The sequence below is a fragment of the Haliotis cracherodii genome, unplaced genomic scaffold (assembly GCF_022045235.1).
Source record: "Haliotis cracherodii isolate W230 unplaced genomic scaffold, xgHalCrac1.p SCAF_13, whole genome shotgun sequence".
In the NCBI taxonomy this organism is placed as follows: Eukaryota; Metazoa; Mollusca; class Gastropoda; order Lepetellida; family Haliotidae; genus Haliotis; species Haliotis cracherodii.
This window is the reverse complement of record NW_027266268.1, coordinates 40263578-40279386: the sequence shown is the minus strand read 5'-3', so window position 1 is coordinate 40279386 and position 15809 is coordinate 40263578. Positions and strand designations below refer to the sequence as shown.

At 41.5% G+C, this 15809-nt stretch overlaps 1 protein-coding gene across 1 annotated transcript in view; it reads right to left on the bottom strand.

Annotated features, from left to right (window-relative positions):
• LOC139459933 (myomegalin-like) overlaps window positions 1-13145 on the bottom strand; it is a 103898-nt gene extending 90753 nt beyond the window's left edge. The window contains exon 1 of the mRNA XM_071241669.1: window positions 12983-13145. Coding sequence (XP_071097770.1) covers window positions 12983-13035 — 53 coding nt within the window. The 5' untranslated portion in view covers window positions 13036-13145. The remainder of the gene's footprint in view (window positions 1-12982) is intronic.
• Window positions 13146-15809: the final 2664 nt, after the last annotated feature.

Genomic DNA, 15809 nt, shown 5'->3' with positions numbered 1-15809 from the left:
AATTGGGATACGATGTCATGCATCAACAAAGTCAGCAAGCCTGATCACCTGATCCCATTAGTCGCCTCTAATGACAAGCACAGACATCTGTTACAGGAAGCATGGCTTGCTGAAGACCAATTCAAACCCGGATCTCAACAGGGAGAGACAAGCATGGCTTGCTGAAGACCTATTCAAACCCAGATCTCCACGGGGAGAGACAAGCATGGCTTGCTGAAGACCTATTCAAAACCGGATCTCCACAGGGAGACAAGCTTGGCTTGCTGAAGACCAATTCAAACCTGGATCTTCACAGGGAGAGACAAGCTTGGCTTGCTGAAGACCTATTCAAACCCGGATCTTCACAGGGAGAGACAAACATGGCTTGCTGAAGACCTATTCAAACCCGGATCTCCACAGGGAGAGACAAGCTTGGCTTGCTGAAGACCTATTCAAACCTGGATCTCCACAGGGAGAGACAAACATGGCTTGCTGAAGACCAATTCAAACCCAGATCTTCACGGGGAGAGACAAGCATGGCTTGCTGAAGACCTATTCAAACCTGGATCTCCACAGGGAGAGACAAGCATGGCTTGCTGAAGAACAATTCAAACCCGGATCTTCACGGGGAGAGACAAGCATGGCTTGCTGAAGACCAATTCAAACCCAGATCTTCAGGGGTCATATTTACTCCAGATACCATGCACCGATTATTTAAAGGTCAATTACCTGAAGATAGTTGTCATCCCGTCAGCATCAGGTATTTCCACACCCAACACAAAATATTTTCATCTCACTGACTGTCTTCCTGATGGCAGAGTCTCATGAATTGTAAATATCAGATTTCCTTGACTTTGCATTTACTTATAAGAGCTGTACATGAATATTTCATAACAATCCCCAGTATTGGCAGACGACACTGTCTACTTCAACCAAGCCTCCACGGTTAGAAATTATTTTCTATTTTCACTAGTCCACAAAAATGACCTGCTGTAGATTTGCCATCTACCTAATGGTAAAAGTGGCAGTCCACAAGGAAATGTCCTCTGTCCTTCCTGAACTTAACTAGTCTTTGACTAACAGACGTGTCAGTTTGAGCCTTGTGATTGTGGAGAAATAACACTATGGAGAGCTGCTGTTGATAGTCTCTCAGCAATCTGCACAGCCTGGAGGCCAGTTACAATTCTTCAATGATAAGTCCCTCCAATGATGAACACCGAGGATTGAAAAATCTCAAACTTTTTCTTCTCTGTGTAGCTTAGTCTGACAACGATCCCAATCGCTGTCAGACATGTTCAAAAGTTAAATGTTTTATCTTCCAACATGTCAAACGTCATGTTTGTTTCAAGTATTTATTTTATCATGACACACAGTAAATGGGAATATCTCAAAACAACCAACGGTGGCCTATCATCAGTTCTGTAGTTTTTACTGGATATGGTAACAGAGTTTAAAGCAAAGCCAGTAAACCTGTCGGCTGTCACTCTAAGATGCTGGTCGCAGCTACTAACCTGAGACCTGTCAAACAGTTGTAAACACCACTGAGTTGCAGGTCACAGCTCCGAGGCAAGTCAAACAGTTGTAAACACCACTGAGTTGCAGGTCACAGCTCCGAGGCTAGTCAAACAGTTGTAAACACCACTGAGTTGCAGGTCACAGCTCCGAGGCAAGTCAAACAGTTGTAAACACCACTGAGTTGCAGGTGCCCAGTACTAGTCTGAGACTAGTCGAACAGTTGTAAACACCACAGAGTTGCAGGTCACAGCTCCGAGGCAAGCCAAACAGTTGTAAACACCACTGAGTTGCAGGTCACAGCTCCGAGGCAAGTCAAACAGTTGTAAACACCACTGAGTTGCAGGTCACAGCTCCGAGGCAAGTCAAACAGTTGTAAACACCACTGAGTTGCAGGTCACAGCTCCGAGGCTAGTCAAACAGTTGTAAACACCACTGAGTTGCAGGTCACAGCTCCGAGGCAAGTCAAACAGTTGTAAACACCACTGAGTTGCAGGTGCCCAGTACTAGTCTGAGACTAGTCGAACAGTTGTAAACACCACAGAGTTGCAGGTCACAGCTCCGAGGCAAGCCAAACAGTTGTAAACACCACTGAGTTGCAGGTCACAGCTCCGAGGCAAGTCAAACAGTTGTAAACACCACTGAGTTGCAGGTCACAGCTCCGAGGCTAGTCAAACAGTTGTAAACACCACAGAGTTGCAGGTCACAGCTCCGAGGCAAGTCAAACAGTTGTAAACACCACTGAGTTGCAGGTCACAGCTCCGAGGCAAGTCAAACAGTTGTAAACACCACTGAGTTGCAGGTCACAGCTCCGAGGCTAGTCAAACAGTTGTAAACACCACTGATCTGCAGGTCACAGCTCCGAGACTAGTCAAACAGTTGTAAACACCACTGATCTGCAGGTCACAGCTCCGAAGCTAGTCAAACAGTTGTAAACACCACTGAGTTGCAGGTCACAGCTCCGAGGCTAGTCAAACAGTTGTAAACGCCACAGAGTTGCAGGTCACAGCTCCAAAGGTTGGTCAAACAGTTGTAAACACCACTGAGCTGCAGGTGCCCCGTACTAGTCTGAGACTAGTCAAACAGTTGTAAATGCCACTGAGTTGCAGGTCACAGCTCTGAGGCTAGTCAAACAGTTGTAAACGCCACTGAGTTGCAGGTCACAGCTCCGAGGCAAGTCAAACAGTTGTAAACACCACTGAGTTGCAGGTGCCCAGTACTAGTCTGAGACTAGTCAAACAGTTGTAAACACCACTGAGTTGCAGGTCACAGCTCCGAGACTAGTCAAACACTTGTAAACACCACTGAGTTGCAGGTCACAGCTCCGAGGCAAGTCAAACAGTTGTAAACACCACTGAGTTGCAGGTGCCCAGTACTAGTCTGAGACTAGTCAAACACTTGTAAACAAAACTTGCATGGAGTGAGGGAGTGAGGTTTATTTCACTTGTGCTATTCCAGCCATATCACAGCAGATCACGAGAAAGGGGCTTCACAAACTGAACCCACGTCGGAATTTGAACCGTGATCCTTGGCTTGACCATGATGATTGGATATCATCATCATGATCATACATCAGACCTTCAGTATACATATTACCAAGGTGTAGGTCCTGACTTGCCTGTCATTTCTCCACACTGTTCCTGGTGGCTAAATAATAACTCCACTTATGTCTCTCTACATCAAGTCTGCTACATCATGTCCACAGACACAATGGCATCCCTGGACCCGGCTGCTTGATCCTTGGCAGTGTAATCAGGCGTTGTGCTCGAACGGTACACAATCAGTTTTATTTCCTGTTTCTGATCTGTTCAAGTGCTACACTGAATCCCCTCAAGTTTTCCAGGAAACAGAATAGATTAAATTGACAGATGCTTCATAAATGTCATAATTTCCTGTTGCATGTGTAGTTCTTAATCAGTTTCTGAAATATTTTCACATCCTTCCGAAATGTCAACACCAAGTCAAGAGGGAAGTGTAGAAACTGCTACACAACAACAAACATTTGTCACTCTGCTATCTCACTGATAGTCTTTGTGTGGTTGCTGCCATCACAGCCTGGAACATCAACCAGCTGCCACCAGTGCATCACAGCCCGCCACCAGTGCATCACTCCAGGTCAGCTGCCGTCACCTCAGCTCCACAGCTGTCTGATCTTACCAGATGTCTGTTCCTTGAGATGATCTCCAGACAATGTCAACAAACAGGCGCTTTACCATATGTATTCTCATCTTGTCCATTAAGAAAATACTCCTTTGTGCAGAACATGTACATTCTTTCATTATTGCTACATGAGATACTGTTGTACATTTTACAAAGTAACAGCAAATTTGTTTGATATTTACACCCAAACCAATTATCTTGACATGTGGCCCTAGGAGGCCCCTGGAAGAGATTATTAAAGATACACAAACAATTCATTCTCTCCCCCTAACCAGGAAGTAATCTCACCAGCTGTTTCAAGACCTCCACAAAATATGCTGTCTCCTGCTGCACAAGATGACTGGAAAACTTTCACCAGGACTAGTGTTCTTTAAACACAGTGGACTTAGCATACCATAAGATGAGATTGTATTTATTGTAAGAAACATTCCATTATGGAATGGGGGCAATTTTGTAAAAATACATATAATAAATTGAGATAATCATACAGGTAACCATGGTAACATGTTGGGAGTATTTACAAGAAGTTAAACATGTTTAAGAAACAACTATAAAACATAAGCTTTGTTCATACATACACATACATACCTATATCTCCCATCAGATACTTAATTTGGCACATTATTGCCTGAAGTAATAAACATGGTGACAGGTATTAGTTATGGTGTTGACGTCATTATTTGTGAAAATGTAGAAGAATATATCATTTTTGTCAATTTGGTTAATTTTTTAAAATCTTTCTCTAGCACTTAATACAGAAGAGATCTTTGATGATTATGTTTTGTACAGTGTAATCATGGTAATATGTATAGTGTTTTTCAACTTCAATAATGGCACAATTAGTGCCAAGCTGTTTGTTGCGGACAGTCACAGAAAATATGAAATGTCTGTTGTATATAAATTATAATAACAAATTTGGCAACAAATTACCACTGATTACAGATATGTTACAAAGTCACGATCGGTATGAAGTTGGGTAGGTAGATTTCGACTCTTTAATTCATCCACACCATTAAACATTCTAATCGTGTCAAATGATCATAAAAGAAGAAACAGACATGCTGATCAAGCTGATTTGAGGGACACATAATATTTCTGTTGGAACTTTGTTTTGCAGAGTTGAGCATGGCCCGAAAACAAAGGCTTCTGGTAATTATTGCCGAACTGTCAGACAAAGTGATGACATCATGACACAAAAGTGTGAAATGACATAACATAGATAATGTGTGGCCAGTTGTCAGTGTATCACACTGGACCCAGTGCTTGAGATAAGCTTCGTACTTGGGTAAAATACGAAATAAATAAACTGAAATATGCAGACAAATCAAATCCTAGAGTATCAAATATGTAACAAAAACTATACTTTTGAAATAAAATTAATGCGTATATTACAACTATAAGATAATTGTATGCATATTTTACATCTGTTGGATAAAATGATTCTGTATCAGCCGATCATGAAATTCACTTACCGACAGTTACATTTGGAGAAGCTTGTGCAACATGTGCAACAAACATACTGATAGAAGCCAATTAAAAAGCACATGATGCCAAGTCAATGCACTTCTTACAAATGTCTAAATCAATCGCTGATTGGTGATTAAAGAAATGAACAAATATAACAAAAAATGGCTTCCCAGAGAGGGAGCTGCAAGGAGACAGAGTTGGGTGAACTACCATGACTAATATTCATATAGTTTTTAATGATTTACAGGTATTGTTAAGTACCCAAATGTCAAGAGACAGAAGTTTTAAATAATCTAAATACCCCCTGAAACTTGTGGATACCCCTGGCTAAAATACCCAAACAGCCAAAGGCTTATCTGTAGCTCTGGGACCTGCTGGCTAACTGACCTCAGTTGACCCTGACTTCAGCAGGCCTGGTGTGATGCTCCTGATATGATGAGTCAGATATAAAAATAAACTACCATGGTTCTCACACTGACACCAAGAAATGGCAATATTCCAGCTATATGAACATGATGATGGCTGTCTGTAAATAATCGAGTCTGGACCAGACAATCCAGTGATTAATATCATGAGCATCGATCCATGCAATTGAGATACAATGATATGCACCAACCAAGTCAGTGAGCTCTATCAGATGGAAGCTTAATATTATACAAATAATGACTCTTGAGAGGGTCATATGGGAAAACAAGGACCCGAGGATCTGACCCCAGAGGTGGTCTCACCAGACTGAGGCAGCAGGCTAAGGTCTAGTCAGACGCTTGAAGGGGTAAGGTCCTTAAGCGGTAAGGTCTGAGGGTAATTCAGTCTCATGGGTGGGAATGAGAAAAGCTACCAGCCATGGGTGAGACTGAGAGGAGCTACCAGCCATGGGTGGGACTGAGAGGAGCTACCAGCCATGGGTGAGACTGAGAGGAGCTACCAGCCATGGGTGAGACTGAGAGGAGCTATCAGCCATGGGTGAGACTGAGAGGAGCTACCAGCCATGGGTGAGACTGAGAGGAGCTACCAGCCATGGGTGAGACTGAGAGGAGCTACCAGCCATGGGTGGGAATGAGAGGAGCTACCAGCCATGGGTGGGAATGAGAGGAGCTACCAGCCATGGGTGGGACTGAGAGGAGCTACCAGCCATGGATGAGACTGAGAGGAGCTACCAGCCATGGGTGAGACTGAGAGGAGCTACCAGCCATGGGTGAGACTGAGAGGAGCTACCAGCCATGGGTGAGACTGAGAGGAGCTATCAGCCATGGGTGAGACTGAGAGGAGCTACCAGCCATGGGTGAGACTGAGAGGAGCTACCAGCCATGGGTGGGACTGAGAGGAGCTACCACCCATGGGTGAGACTGAGAGGAGCTACCAGCCATGGGTGGGACTGAGAGGAGCTACCAGCCATGGGTGAGACTCAGAGGAGCTACCAGCCATGGGTGAGACTCAGAGGAGCTACCAGCCATGGGTGAGACTGAGAGGAGCTACCAGCCATGGGTGAGACTGAGAGGAGCTAACAGCCATGGGTGAGACTGAGAGGAGCTACCAGCCATGGGTGGGATTGAGAGGAGCTACCAGCCATGGGTGAGACTGAGAGGAGCTACCAGCCATGGGTGAGACTGAGAGGAGCTACCAGCCATGAGTGAGACTGAGAGGAGCTACCAGCCATGGGTGAGACTGAGTGAAGGAGGTTCAGTTATGGGTGAGATTGAGTGAAGGGGGTTCAGCTATGGGTGAGATTGAGTGAAGGAGGTTCAGTTATGGGTGAGATTGAGTGAAGGAGGTTCAGCTATGGGTGAGATTGAGTGAAGGCGGTTCAGTTATGGGTGAGATTGAGTGAAGGAGGTTCAGCTTTAGGTGAGATTGAGTGAAGGAGGTTCAGCTATAGGTGAGATTGAGTGAAGGAGGTTCAGCTATGGATGAGATTGAGTGACGGTGGTTCAGCTATGGGTGAGATTGAGTGAAGGAGGTTCAGCTATGGGTGAGATTGAGTGAAGGAGGTTCAGCTATGGGTGATATTGAGTGGAGGAGGTTCAGCTATGGGTGAGATTGAGTGAAGGAGGTTCAGCTATGGGTGAGGTTGAGACAAATTGACAAGTCAGTGTCCTATCACCATGAACCGCTCTCCATCCTTCCTAAAGGCCAGCTGCATACAACCCACTTCCTACAGCCCATGAAAGGCAGTAATTTGCTGAACTGAATAATTGATGGACAAAAAGGAAACTGATCTACAGTTATGAAACTTGAGATTTCTATCAGAACAAAACAATTAAATATTAAAGCAGGTGAAGATGTTGAGTACTCCTGTGTGTGTGTGTGGTGGTGGGGGGGGGGGGGGGGCGGTGGAGGGGGAAAAGAAAGGGGATGGAGGCGGATCAAACTTCATAAGGGGTGACTCTCAGTGAGTGAGTGTATCAGGTTGCAACACTGCTACGATTGAACTGAACAACAAATCATGAATTTTATGTATCACAATGTAAATGTGAAAGTCGAAGCATGGCCTACAATATGTCATGAATTTACTGAGAGAAATCCCACCTTTGAAATATGAATGCCCATCTCAATAATCAGCACCAAATGATTGACTTAGAATACCACGACACAGCACATTGCAGCAAGCAGGCAAAGGAGTATCAACCATGGAACATGACAAGTGTTGAGAATTGACTTTATACTTTTTGTGTTTATGGAAGTAAAAACATAAAAACCAGTATGCACATTGGTTTCTACATTTGAAAGTTACTCTTTTACATATCTGACCCCTGTTCAATCCGAATCTGGAACGACACTATCCAGATTTATGTTCATTATTCACTTTTGCTACGTTTATGTTGCTGTTGTGTGACTGACATTGAACAAGGAAGCTTTTACATGGCAGTGAACTCTCATGCAGGCCTCGAGTATTTCCTTCCTGTCAGTCTCGCACACATCTAAGACAGTTTCGCTCCCAGTACAATACTCTACCACCAAGAACACAGCCCCCTGTGAATCGAAAACCATCAACACAGTGCCGATAAACAACTTGTCATCTCCTGCCATAACAACATTGGTAGGATGGTGTGACGAAAGAAAATATTCAGAAGCAGATTCTGTCCATCCATTCTTCTACCCTCCTTCCCTGAACGGAAAACCAAAAAAGATTGAATATTTCTTATGAAACTCAAACTGCAATTTGAATGTGTTTGCTTATGGGAAAACCCTTGGAATAATCAGTTTGTGCCAACGTCAATCTTCCATTTCTTGCATGTTTCTTTCAAGATATTGTACATTAAACATGTCAACAAGTCCACATATTAACACAAACAATAACAGCAAAAATGTTTTGCCTGGCAGACTTTAAGGTGCTTGGCACAGATTAGACACTTCCAATCGAGCATCGGTACCGGTAATTCATCAGACGACTGGCAGAAACAGCTGAAAAAACCCCATACCCCACCCCAAAGTATGGCAAAGTGGGTGACAGTGAGCTCCCTTCATCGATCCACACAAATGGGATATGATAATATGCATCAACCAAGTCTGACTGCCCGATAATGGTTACATGTTACAACTCCCGTTGTGCTGCATTATCTATGTTATAACTCCCGTTGTGCTGCATTATCCATGTTACAACTCCTGTTGTGCTGCATTATCTATCTTATAACTCCTGTTGTGCTGCATTACGTATGTTAAAAGCCTGTTGTGCTGCATTATATATGTTATAACTCCTGTTGTGCTGCATTACATATGTAAAAAACCCTGTTGTGCTGCATTATCTATGTTATAACTCCTGTCGTGCTGCATTATCCATGTTATAAGCCTGTTGTGCTGCATTACGTATGTTATAACTCCTGTCATGCTGCATTATATATGTTATAACTCCTGTTGTGCTGCATTCTACATGTTATAAATGACACCCTTATCTGAAAAAGACACCTGATCCAACATGTCTACCAGGCCTCACTACGTCTTGGTTGACTTCCCTTGTACCATAGAGTACAAGATGTCGTTAAATGAAGCAATATCACACGTCCCAATTAACAAAATTCAAGATGTACAACAAACCTGCCTTTGGATTCATTCATCGAGTTCATGCAACTGAAATAAAATCATTACCTGGCGATAGTCAGTACAAAGTGTTAAGATAGTCAGGACAAAGTGTTGAAGTTGTAGACACTAGGCAGCTACTTAACTACTGTTTGATAAATATAACGTGTGTCTACATTATGTACATGGTGGTCTAAAGACCAATAATTCTTAACACTAACTTGTGAACAAAAGAGCTTTCAGCCACAATTTCAAACACTGCTATATGTATTTATAAGATTATGTGTAAAATAGTTTTAACTAAAAAATATCTGTATCAAGCCAGCAACCGAAGACCTTTAAAAATGATGGAATGTTATTTTGAATTTACCAGATGAAACATGACAAATCTGATACCACAACATAAATACAGCCAGCTACTGAACTAGACCAGGAAGGATATGCCTGGCTGTGCAGCACATCTCAATAACAACAACACACCTCCAACACGCCCCCACTTTCTTAGCCTTGCTCCAAGGCTGTACTGAATTTGGTGGAAGAAAGTGCATGGATGTGTAGTAATTCTATCATCCTAATCATGCTAAAAGGCAAGTCTAGATATGGGGACAGTACTAAGTCTCTTATATGGACAACTTGTTCTTATTATTTCCATAACATGCATTATCTAGAAATTATGATTTAAACTAATAATTATTGCCTTGGAGACTTGTGCAAGTCTACCACTTTCTGTGTAGATATATATACTGGTACTGTAGACTCACATCATGTGTATGTTATTAATTATGTCAGTTTAAACACATAAACACCAATGCCCCAGTCTAGTAAAATTCTGTTTGGTCTTGTTAGCTCTGCCAATTATACTAGTCCATACCTTTTCAATGAGTTTTTTGCGATGGGGAAACAACCATTGTAACAGAGCGAATCTTGAGTTTATCAAAAATGTACATAAATTTTGGTCATGCGTTACCGCTAGCTATAACTGAGTTAGCGCTATATTGAACATGTTGAAGGGCTAAACAGCAAGGGAACACTGTAACACAAACATCTATGATGTAAAAAGCCATTTTCCGTCTTGTACACTCAAAAGTCAGCAGCCAATGATTCCTATGAATTCAACACTATTCAAACAACTACATGATTCCAACTGCATGTGTTGAAACATAATTGTTTAAATCGTGTTGAATTCATTGGAACAACACATATCAGAATTACTACTAGGAAAACATTATCTTCAGAGTACATTCTAATAAACCACAGGTTTTTGTTTTCCCTATAAGTTTATTTACAGGTAACCTAGCAACAGATTTCTGCACTGTGTTAGCAGGAAGGCAGAGTTTTTGCATGAGGAGGAGTGTGGAATGCCAGGCATGTGCCCCATTATGTTGTAACAGCTGAGAAGAACCCTGTGCACCTGGGAAACGGATCAGATCAGATCCAGGCCGTGGGGAACATGTTGGAATGACACCTGTACCGAGTGTAGGGCAGGCTAAAAAGATTGACAATCAGAAATATGGTCGATGGGAAGAGAAATATTAACTATTATCGACATGAGAGAGTGAGTTGGGTTTAACGCCGCTTATAACAATATCCCAGTTATATCACGGCATGTGGGAGGGAAGCCCGAAGTGATGCAGGTCTCAGACATTTACCACTTCGGTGAAACCCACGAGCACGGGTATGGTGCTGACAAACCTAGAATTTTAAGTAGAAACATAATCATGATAATCGGGGTGAATCGGGATTCGAACCAACAATCATAGGTTTCTGGCGTGTCCAAGGGACGCAACTCTGCACAGCGAATCGTGACGCCTTAGACAACTGGACCATCAGTGCCCCCTTATCGAAATGAAATAGTTGTCATTGATAATCAGTCATCAGCATTCACACATATATAGAATACATTAGTCCAAACTATATAACCCAGTCATCAGCGTTCAAACATACATAGAATACATTAGTCCAACGAATGATCAGAATGAGTGCGTTTAAGATTCATAAGGATCAATATATAGAATCCCTGAACATGTGAAACAGGGTGCCTGAGACGACACCTGTGCCCACTCCTCTCCCACAGCAACAACAGTGTCTTGTCTTTATCATGTTCATAGTTCAATAGTCAACCATCAGTATACATGTATACTCCACATTACTTAACACTGACTGATAACCCCATAATCGTTAACTTTAAGATTCTGACAAGGATTTTTAGGGTAGGTCGACAAATATGGTGAATAACGAACATGCCGAAGAGAAATAAAATGTTTATTTTGTGACTGTTAAAAAAGATGGTTAACCTTCTAGAGCCACAGGCAGGTAAGCATGAAAATTGAAGGCACGGATTCATTGACAGCAGCTGTAATAATCATGATAATGTAACACCATGAACATTCACTTGGTGAATGGAATCTAGTGCATCATCATGATCATAGATGGACCTACTATGTTAATACATTGCAGGAAATATGCATGGACCATAATCATGATAATCATTGCAAACATTGTCACAGCTAATTCCTATGCATTCGGGACTTCAATCAAAAATGCTCAAAATGTTTAGCAGATATTCATTTTGACATTCAAGAAACTGAGAATAAGCAATGATAAGTGTGATAAGCATTCACATGTACAGTGGAGTATCACTGTGTACGAACCAGTCCCTCCCCAACGCATGTAAGTCGACACTGTATTTGCGGGAGGTGGTGGCACCATGCCAACATCTCACAAAACATCCTCCACGTCAATACATACTACATGCTGACTAGCTTACAACTACTTCCATAAAATGTAAACAACACTGGAATAGTGTAATTACCTGATTTGTTCAAGCAGAACTAACTTCAAATGAGAGACAATGTCTTCACACTTGACTATGTTGATATGCTTGAGGGGAATTAGTATTTGAGAGCTCATATTTACTTTGGATCAGGATTATTTGAAACTGAATACATCCCGATGAAACATGCTGAGGAATAAACCAAGACCACACAGCGGAAATTATACATAATCATGATAACTTCAAATATTGAACTGTTATGATCAAGCATGAAGATGATACTACACTTGAACATTTTAAATGGTAACAACATAACAAGTAATCAGCATAAGAAACTAAGGGGATCCTGGGCCCCTTCTGACTTCTTGAAGTGTTACAATCCATGGACCTCTAAACATGTTAAATTTGTTATTTTTAATAATAGTGTTATGACAAGGACAGTATGTGTCAGTATTGATTAGTATGATCAAAATTACATTCAACATCTGCTATTCGATATGGCAAGCCCTCATCATACTGAAATCGCTGACACATTTAACCATATGTCAGAAAAATAAATATTATAAATACTGATAAATCTTGGGACAGATATATAAGCATAGCTAATTTACAGATTCTCAGTAGGTTGAATTAATATTCTAATCTGAACCATCAGTAAATGAATGGCACATGGCCCCTGACTCACAACTCTTAAGATTACTTTGAAACGGTCGATTTCGAATCTACACGTTGACTGTCGATGTATATGAATCTTGAAAACAAGTTCACGAACTTTTAACCGTCTCATGTCCTGGGGCATAAAAACTTATCCCAATACACATCCCTACAAGCTCCCAAACAAAAACAACACATAATAAACACCTGTTTAATCCTACGCATGTACATTCCATTTGAATATATACAGCCACACCCGTCACTGAAAGTTCGTAGTTCGCGCGCTCACCTGTACTATTGACATAACACAATTGACAGGTAAAAGTCCGCGTATTTTGAAAGCCCAATCTGTCAACCAAAACAAAAACGATACGTCTACGCACATTCAAATATGAGAAAGGTGTCCATATGACATCAACCTACCTGCCATCAAGGTCGATTGGCAAAGTGGGATCAAATCCTACAATAGAGTCCATGACTCGTGTTTGGTAATCCTTAATCAAGTCATGTACGTTAAACTATTCAAATACTGTCGCACTGTTCATTTCACGACACGGTTCACAAGTTCTTCCATCTTGGATTTAAAGGTAGGTGGCGCATGCGCGGACTTGCTTCAGAGGCGGAAATGGATGTTGAGGCCCTGTTTGGGTCATGAAGATGGAGCTGATTATGATACGAGAGCGTTTTCATTTACATGATTTTATTTTGAAAACAAATATATCCCCCGATAGTGTACATTACATGTAACAGAAGCGAAAGTCTGAAAATCACCCTTTCTGTGCCATTTCTCAAGAAATGATCATAACGTCAGCTAATATTTATTTAGAGACGATAGGGGCGACATGATCATTTGTGATTTGACAACAGAATGCGAAATATGCCACTGTCATTCTTCATGTCCGGTAAACACCGTTTGCATGAAGCATGAGAGGGAACGCAGTATAAACTAGAGAGCGTATCTGTTAGTGTGTACAAACGAGCACATTTTGCTTGAATGTGTTGACTTTGAACGTGAGACAGCATTTATATCAATGTCCCAATCTCAATAAAATCAGATCTTAGTTCTTGCTACCGCTAAACAAAGCTTTGTTTAGCGGTAGCGAGAACTAAGATTTGATTTTAATGAGATTGATCAATGTCCATCACTCCTTATCTGAACGCTTTAGAACAGTATCTAACCATCTGATTTTATCATATTAAAAAAACCCCAAAACACTATGATAAAATATAGATTTTTATCTGAACAGCCGCTTTTTACCTTTAAAAGTGATATTATAACTTATATTATGTTTGTTTGCATATGGTCGCATTAGACATTTCTCATCGCGAAATGTCAAATGTGACAAGATTGCTGATGCCGCGTTCAGCAATAATTGCTCACCCACTGTAGACTACAAAGTAATGGATGTCCAGTCCGGCGTGTGGACCAATAGCTATGTATGTTTGTTTATTGTTTAACGCCGCAATCAGCAATATTTCAGCTATATGGTGGTCTGTAAATAATCGAGTCTGAACCAGACAATCCAGTGATTGACACCATCACCATCGATCTACGGAAGGGATAGGGATACGATGACATGCATCGATCAAGTCGGCGAGCCTGACCACCCAATCCCGTTAGTCGCCCTTTACATCATGCATGGGTTGCTGAAGACCTGTAAAGGAATGTCATCTTGGAAAGAAATGCGCGGAAATGGGAGAAATCGTGTGTGTATAATGTTAGGCCGCTTCCTTGTCCGAGGAATGTATCCGCAGAGACCATATACCGATATATGGTCTCTGGTATCCGTGAATATCCGTGAATATCCCCACGAAGGAACAGTATCCCAAACGTCTGCAGCTGTACAAAGAAACGTACGTATTCGATGTCACGTGTCTTTGTAACAATCAAATATTTTAAAATATATATATCGTTTCGGGATATTATAACCCGCGTTCGTTTCTCAACTGTTCAGTTAGATTGTTTCAGGTGTTTCACATAGGTGTCAAGTCTCAAAGGTCGGCTGAGAAAGCCCCCGTGACAACAGTTACTATTTTCATAACGTCCACGGTTCCTAAAAAGAAATCCATTGAGTTAGATAACAATGAGCAATCAATCAACGTATTATCGGTTACCCCTTTGAACAAAGTATGTTGTTTTTACATCGGCACTTCACGCAAGGATATGAATGTATTCCCTAGAAACCTAGACATGTAAACATTCACTTTTGACATATCCACCGTGCAAGATAACAGTGATTAATCAATGAATGTATTTTCTGTTAATCCTTTGATGACTACGAACGATCCGCTGATTTACAAAAAAAAGTAAATCAACTGATCATTCATCTCTTGCTCGGTTGCCCCGTGCATATTACATAACACACACTTCACCTCACTTCAAACCTGGATTTAGATTGTATAATTACCCCAGACACAATAAATGCCAAATGGGAAGCTTCCTCAGGTATTCGGACTGGCGCTACCACTAATTATACCTGTAATAAATTCATTAACTGAGAATCAAGTAAATGACAACAAATACACAAGTATAGGGTTATACCAGAAAACGTGGATGACAACAAGGGATTAGTAATTGTATTATCGACGCAATCCGAAATCCGAAAATGCTTTCACTGCATGGATACTTTTTAAAAAAAACCCTATAACAATCAGGGGTATTTCCAAATGACGACAACTGATGAGCTCCGCCGTTCTTTTTGTCTGTTTGTTTATGCTGAAGAAATGAATTAACATGCGCCCTTTGTCGAAATCTTTATAGATCACGGTTAAGCAATCAGTGTTCAAAAATGGGTAAAACAAATATTGGATCCAAGTTTATTTTGCTGTCCTTGCAGAAGGTAGCTCAGTCACTTGTCACGCTCAGTTGCGTTGCGTATTATCCGGGTACTCATGGGGAAAAAAAACAATAACAAAGGCAACAACCAGTCCCGGGGAATTGCTTTACATCAGTCTCCCCTTTAAAGGTAGTCATCGATTGCCCATTCCAAACTCTGCATAATAGTCAAGTTTCGTTAACATGCTATGTTCAGCGTCACATTTGGTTTTCTGCATATTCGGTAAGTAGACCAGTGTCGTGTGCAGAAAGGGACTTCAATTGTGACGTATTTGGCAATACAATGTCAGTAATGGGACTCGAACCACAGACCTGCTAATTCGAGATGAGACGCCTTATCCATATGTCCAAATTGGTTAACCTCGTAAGCAGGCATACAAGGTATGGATGTCATATGTGGAATGACTCCACACC